The sequence below is a fragment of the Echinops telfairi genome, unplaced genomic scaffold (assembly GCF_000313985.2).
Source record: "Echinops telfairi isolate 266 unplaced genomic scaffold, ASM31398v2 ScPeMD7_7410;HRSCAF=8448, whole genome shotgun sequence".
Taxonomy (NCBI): domain Eukaryota; kingdom Metazoa; phylum Chordata; class Mammalia; order Afrosoricida; family Tenrecidae; genus Echinops; species Echinops telfairi.
In genome coordinates, this window is record NW_022111310.1 from 26,987,281 (window position 1) to 26,994,986 (window position 7,706).

General features: G+C 47.7%; 1 protein-coding gene across 1 annotated transcript in view; it reads left to right on the forward strand.

Annotated features, from left to right (window-relative positions):
* Nucleotides 1-7,706, forward strand: part of MORN5 (MORN repeat containing 5) — a 40,527-nt gene that overhangs the window by 11,977 nt on the left and 20,844 nt on the right. The window contains exon 4 of the mRNA XM_004712597.2: nt 2,588-2,719. Within this exon, the coding sequence (XP_004712654.1) occupies nt 2,588-2,719 (132 nt within the window). The remainder of the gene's footprint in view (nt 1-2,587; nt 2,720-7,706) is intronic.

Sequence of the window (7,706 nt, forward strand, 5' to 3'; positions counted from 1 at the left end):
CGGAATGGACTCGTGCTATAGTGCTACTGGGTCGGAATGGACTCGTGCTATAGTGCTACTGGGTCGGAATGGACTCGAGGGCATTGGGTACCCTTCAAATCTCAGCCTGCTATCCCTTTTTCTGGGACCCCTTCTCTGCGTCCCCAGACCTGGTGAGGTCTCTCTGAGGTCTGTCATAGCACCCTGGTTCTCCTCCAGCTGACCAAGAGCTCCATGCAGGCAGGACCTGCGTCTGCCGTGTTCACCACCGCATCCCTAATGTCCAGCACAGCAAAGATAGCAGGACGTTGGCATCCTGGGGAAGAGGGGTGGAAGTTAGGGGAATGACCTACTCGGTGTCACTCCTGGGGACCCACAGAGGAGACAGAAGGATTCTCTGCCTTCAGATGGCCTCCTGGTTACACTCCACTCGAGAACTTGCTGATCCGCTCCGCCTGGGTGAACTGTGAGGGAGCCTGGACTTCATCTTGGGGTTTTTATCCCCACGGAGGCCTTGGCCTCAGGTCCTCAGTTCTCAGTGGAGCCTCGGCCAGTGTGCAGCCACCCTCCCAGCCCCATGCTAGCCCCTCCCCTTTCCTCCCTGCAGGGCAGCTTTAGCCTAAGGAGACACTTCCCTCCCAAGCCATCCAGCACCAGCCAGCCCTCTCCTGCAGGCACAGGAAGCCTGCTCCCTTCTCCCTCCTGCAAGGTGCCGCTGCAGCTTTCTGAGCCTCAGTGAGATGGGGCTAGCATGAGGCTTCAGTGAGAGCACGTCTATAAAGCCCTTGGCCTAGAGTAGGGGCTCAGCAGCCCTCATCAACCTGCACAAGAGAAACTACTGAGTGCAGGGCACTGAGCTGTGAACAGGGTGCTGTACTCAGTGGGCACCCAACCTTCAATTCAGATCACACTGACGAATGTGAAGGGCCCTTCCAAAAAACTCACTGCCAAAGAGTCAATATGCCATCTCATAACGACGCTGTAGGGCAGGGTAGAACTGTCCCTGTGTGCTTCTGAGACGGTCACTCTTTGCAGCAGTGGAAAGCCCCATCTTTCTCCTGAGGAGCAGCTGGTGGCTTCAAACTGCTGACCTTGCAGTTAGCAGCCCAATGTGTAACCACTATGCTAGCAGGCCTTCTCTTGAAGGACCCTTAGAAGTGATTTCTTCCACCCCCTACTCAAGCCCCAGCATTCCAAAATGCACAGCATGCAGGGTGGCATGACCCGACTAGCTAGGTCTTGGCTCATCGTTCTTGCCCACGGGTTTAGATGCCCACAGTCCTGGGGGCCAGGCGGTGCCACCTTGTCCTCTGAGGGCAACAACATAGCATAGAGATTACAGAGCTCGCTGCTAGGCTTGGATTCCTGGTCTACCACTTCCTAACTAGCTGGCCTTGGGCAAGTGACTGCGTATCTCTGGGGCCACCGGCTTGCTGGGATAGGTAAATGAAATCATAGGGGCCAAACGCTTTGCACAAGGCGTAGAACATAGCTAAGCTCGGTCAAGGGCAGCTGCTGTCTTGGTGACACTCCAGGCTGTCTTCTACCCGGTCCTTGCCCACCTGCCCCACTTATTTCTCTTGCCCCCCACTTACCCCTCCCCCCCCCTCTATTCCATCCGCCCTCTTGTCCATCTAGACCAGAGGCCAGCAAGCCTTTGAGACGGCAGAGCCAATCCTGTTCCTCACGACAACTGACAAATGATTTGGGAGCCGTAATGCATTTTTACAAACAGGTGAAACCACCATGATCTGAATAATATCCCTTAAATGAAACAAGGGTAGTGTTCTTTTCTTTTTCTTTCTTTTTTTAAAATAAATAAATCATTTTATTGGGGCTCTGACAGCTCTTATAACAATCCATTGTATCAAGCACATTTGCATATATAGTGTCTTCATCATTTTCAAAATATTTTCTTTCTGTTTGAGCCCTTGGTTGATTTTCTTTGTTTCTGCCCTCCCACCCTCATGGACCCCTGAGAAATCACAACTTAGTATTAGTTTCACATCTTACACCACCTGCCGGACGTCATTTTTATTTTCATCTTCGATCGTACTGCAGAGCCATGGGGACACACCAACAGTCACAGGTGGCTTGAGAGCAGCCGTCTGCGACCAGGGGTCTAGACAACTGATTTGCCCTCGGGGTCTCTGAGTCCAGAACTTTGCCTTTTGTCCTGGTGTCCCTTGAGATAGAGGCTGAGGGTAAGGGCAGAAGAGTCAGCTAGTTCCCAAGGCCACGCCTCCAGAACTCTTTCCAGCATGTCCCCCAGGGCACTGTCCCTGCTGCTCCCACTCTTTGACCTGAATCCCCAGCGCACTGCCATCACGCGGGTTCCCCTGGGTTTCTGAGGCTGCAGACCTGTATGGGAGCACACAGCCTCACCTTCCCCCAGGGAGCAGCTGATGGGGGAGCATCGCTGCTCGCTGCTCGGCAGAGGCAGCCCCATGACTCCCTGGGGCACCAGAACCTCATGTCCTGAGACAGGACTCTTCCAACAGTGGAAGTGAAAACTCGCATGAGCAAAAGTATACTTTCGGGCGGGGGGGTTCAGTTTGGATTTAGCACAAGCGGTAAATGACGAAATGTCTGTTGCGTCCTTTCCAAGGTATCTCTCAACTCACCAATATGGACCCACCGAGAACAGTCCCCAAAGGCTGTTATGACTGTGGAGACGGATTCTACAATCCAGTCACGAGGATCATCAAGGACTACAAGAACCACTTCCTAAGAAATGCAGGTATGGCGAGTCCAGCCCGCTGTGGCGCCTCGCTTCCCTTCGCTCTCCCCACTTGTAGAGGGCGTGTGAACACACACGGACTGGTGGTGAGAAAGGGGCTTTCGCTGTTAAAAGCAAAAAGCGGTCATCTGAATGCTTGCCTGCATGGACTGCTCGTGGCTGGCAAGCCTGTACATTGGGCCAGGGTGACAGAGAGGGCACTGCCATAGGTAGTGGTCGAACTATGACAGCACATATGTGTAGCACAGACAACGAGAGTGAAAATAGATTGTGCTGCATGCATCCCTTCAACAGCTATGTCATGAGCGCCCACTGAGCTAAACAGAAGGAGCCCTGATGGCGCTGTGGGTTACACAATGGGCTCCTAATCACCGGGCCATCAGTACGAATCCACCAGCTGCTCTGCAGAAGAAAGATGAGGCTGTCTGATCCAGTAATGATTTACAGTCTGGGAAACCCAAAGGGACAGCTCTACTCTGTCCTACAGGGTGGCTATGTGTCAGGATCAACTCCCTGGGGTGGGTTCTGGTTTGTGTGAATAGACACTAGATTGGGGGCTGGGGATAAAGCAGGGGAAACACAAATCCCTTTCCTCATATTCCAACAGGTAGCAGACAAATACTATAAATGGTTGATGGCATTAGGAATAAACCATATCCCAGGTCGAGGATAAAAATGAGGGTCCCAGAGAAGTGGGAGTGGTGCTATGAGCCCAAAGAAGGCATACCTGATCCAGAACAGGGAAGTCAAAGAAGACTTGGCGGAATCTCAGCCAAGACCTGAAGAATAACTGGGAGATGGCCACATGGCAGAGGAGAGGGAGGGATGTCCTTTGCAGCCCCAACCTCAGCCCCAGCACGATAGCTGGGTACAGAAGAGTAGATTTTGAGTCGCAAGTTATGTTGGTCTGGGTAGACTGGAGAAACAAATCCAGGGAGACTCATATGTGTATAAAGAAGAGGTTTATATACAAGAGCAATTGAACATTGAGAAAACATCCCAGCCCAGTCCAGATCAAGTCCATAAGTCTATTAGCCATATGTTTGATACCAATCTATAAACTCCTCTTCGGACTCAGGAAACACATGCAATGATGCCAAATACAGGAAGATCACAGGTCATTAGGTGCAAAGTCATGTGGATCCAGCGGCGGCAGACACATCTCAGTGCTGACAGGGGTCTCCATGTGGCTCCTCCAGTTCTGAGGTCTCGGGGTCTATCAGCGTAGTGCCATGTGTCTTGTCAGAAGAGCATCTCTCAAGCATCCATACACACTCTTCTATATGTAGCAAAACTTGCATACAACAAAAATAACCAATGTGTTTTGAGAATGATGATGGCAACAAATGTACAAATGTGCTTGACACAATGGATGTATGTGTGGATTGTGATAAGAGTTGTATGAGCCCCCAGTAAAATGATTTATAAAAAATAATAATACATTTAGAAAAACAATGTATATAGTTCTCTAGTAAGGCACAACTGTCCTTCAGAGTAAAGCTCACCTTCCCTCTCCCCTCCCCCAAAGAGCTGCAACACCCCAACAGACATGGTATCCATCTTTTGAGTGCTGTTTATTCTTTGACAGCCCTACCAGAATATTCCATTCTCTATAACCGACTGCCATTACATATTCCATAAAGCAAATTAAGGGGAAGAGGAAATAAGAGAAAAGAAGTTAGTTACTATGTGTAGGTGACAGATAGACTGATAGATTGTATACAAACTATAAGCAAAAGAAAAAATGATCTGCTGCAGCCTTTTTTCTACAACTGGTCACAAGGCTGTAGATAACAGGTACAATTTGTCTTATTTGATTATTCCATTCGTGCTCACCTGGCCCCACAGCCTGCACTTCAACTTGTCTGGTTCTTTACATGGTAGGACAACCCAAGCACTCATTCTTAAAGGATCTGGATCTAATCCTTATGAATCAAATTGTGTCCCAGCCACCCACTCACCTGTCCCAAGAGATGTAGAAGTCATAATCCCTAAGACTTTGAATCGGTTAGCATGAGGGTAGATCCTAATCCAATATGACGGGTGCCCTGATAAGAAGAGAAGGAACCCAGAGACCCCGAAGAAAGACAACCACTGATAAAAGAGACAAAGATGGAGTTACCCTGCCACAAGCCAAGGGAAGCTCAGATCCACTTGAAGCTAGGAGAGGCTGGGGGGGTGGAGGGGTGGAAAGGGTAGAGATTCTTCCCTAGGGCCTTCAGAGAGCTTAGCCCTGCCAAGACACCTTGAGTTCAGCTGTGTATCTGCTAAAACTTTGAGAAGAAAGTGTCCTATTGTTTTATGGTGCTTTGTTATGGCAACGCCAGGAAATGAATGCACTGGCCCTGCCTTTTGAGTTGCTGTAGTTGTAAAAATTAACTTTTACTTTTGGAAAGCGATCTGGTGGCACAGCGGTTTAAGCCTTGTCTACTCTTCGCAAAGTCAGCCCTTTAAACCCCTCAGCTGCTTTGTAGGAAAAAGACGGGACTGTCTATACCCATGACGATGTATTGTCTCGACAAGCCTATGGAGCAGTTCTACTCTGTCCTGTTGGGTCACCAGGAGTCCAAATAGACTTACCGACAGTGAGTTTTGCTCTGGGCAATGGGTATACTGAAAGGTACCGTAGAGAATCACCTGGGTTTCCTTCCATAAAGAGTTCCCTTTTCCCGGCTGTCTGGTAGCAACTCAACTTCTCCTTGGCAATCAAGATCGGTCATCCCATTCAGAACTTCTTCTTTGCCTGCTGCTGCAGTTGAATAAGGAGCCTGGGATGGTCAGGTGGCGATGAACATGTCCAACTCAATGGAACCAGCACTGAGTCGCCTATTGGAACCATTCCTTTTTGAGTACTAAGACCTTTGAACTAGAAAAGTTCAGCATTTCAGGGAAGGAGGCAAAAATGTTGCTATAACCCTAGCACCTAGCACAATCCCAGGCACACAGTGGTGCTCAATAAGTATATATGAAACAAATATAAAGGAATAAATGGGTACTGTGACTCTCCCAGAACGATGTAGTTGTATTATTCCTCAAACTTATTTGGCCATAAAGTTAATTAGGAGGTAGGAAAGTAGGGAACATTTATGGAGTTCCAGGGAGCATTACTTAGGGAATTCTGCATTAGGACATTCTTTTTTTCAGTTATGGTACAGTGCAAGAGATTCATTTTGTTTTTTTAGATTTTAATTAGATCCCAGCCCTACTGCTCTGAGATGATATTCTGATCCTAAGGAGTCTACCTTGGCCTACCAGGAAAGAAAGACACATAAGCCTATGCTGACAATACCATCTGATGCGGGCTCTGGTGGAGGGCAGGCCTGGGGGATGAGGGTGCACCCAGGAGGGTGGAGGGTGTCAGTCAAGAAAAAGGTCACAAAAGAGGTGGGTCTTAAAGGATGAGTACCCAGAAAAAACTCAAACACACTGCCATCAAGTTGATTCTGAGTCATGCGGACCTGTAGGACAGAGCAGGTTTCTAAACTGTAATTCTTTATGGAAACAGAAAGCCTCATCCTTGTCCTATGGAGCAGCAAGTTGTTTTGAGCCATTAACCTTGTAGTTAGCAGCCCGACACGTAACCACTATACTACTGGGGCTCCAAAAGAATGAGCAGGGGGAGGGAGCACTAAACTGATTGTGCTAACAACTCTTTTAAAAGTGATCTAACTATGGAAGTGCATGATATGTGAATATCATATCCAGAAAACTACTCAAAAAAGAAATCAACCTTGACCTACGGTTGAATGGTTATCATGGGTAAAGGAGAAAGAGTTTTTGCTTAGAGGGCACTGAGCTCATTTGAATGGTAGTGGAACAATTTGGAGAGGGATATCAATAATGTGAACAACACTAAGAGTATAGTCAATGGCACTGAATTATACATGTAGAAGTTGTTGAATTGGAGAATGTTGTATATATTGTTGCCAAAATTGGAAAAAGAATATATTATATGAATAACAGTGAGTATGAGGGAAAAGGAAATGGCCTAAAATTGATTGTGGTAAAGATGGTACAGCTCTTCTCGAAATGGTTGAACTACTGAATTATATGATATGTGGATGAAGTGCCAATAAAACTGTTATTTAAAAAAAGAACGAGTAAGGGTTCATACAATGGAATGGTAGAGAAGAGCCTTCGAGGCAAAAGGGAAGAGCATAGGCAAAGGCACACAGGTATAAACAGCCTTGGTGAGCCGGAGAACCAGAAATGGTGGTTCCCAGAATCCTGTGGGCAGAAGCCAACTGGATGATCAGTTAAAAATTACATCAGAGAAAGGGAAAGCCATTCGTGGGGAAGTTTGGTGAAGGAAAGTCATTGATGATTTTTTTTTGTCGGCAAATATTTATTGAGTACTTGCTATGTATCTGGCTCCATGTTAGGCATTTGGCAGGGTTGGGGTAAGGGAGGTGGTTAACAGTGCCATGGAGTCTTCTCTCAAGGAGCAGGAGAAACAGGCAGTAAAAAGGAACATCACAAGACAGACTTGTAGAGATACCTAGTCCTGGGTGTCAGCAGGTCAGAGGAGGTTCCATGGGAGAAAACCAAGACCCAACTGACTGTTATTGAGATGATTCCAACTCACAGTGACCCTAGGGCAGGGTAGAACTGTCCTATGTGCTTCCAATACTTTAACTCATGACAGGAGTAGAAAGCCTCCTCTTTCTCCCACGGTGGTTGCAAACTGCTGACCTTGTGGTTAGCAGCCCAACTTGTAACCACTAGGCTGCCATGGCAGAAGCAAGATCTAATTGGAAACCTAAAGAAGAGCAGACAATGCAGCAGGGTTGATAAAAGGGTTTAAGGCAGATGGAACGGCAAGCACTTAGGGTTAGCTGTAAGGGGCACATCATATGGCTCAGAAGCTGCAAATAGTTCAGAAGTATAAGACAATAGCATATGAGGGGGACCCACCCCAAATCCAGTGCCGTTTCATTGGTGCCGAACTGCCCCACAGGGTTTCCAAAGCTGTAAATCTTTTTTTTTT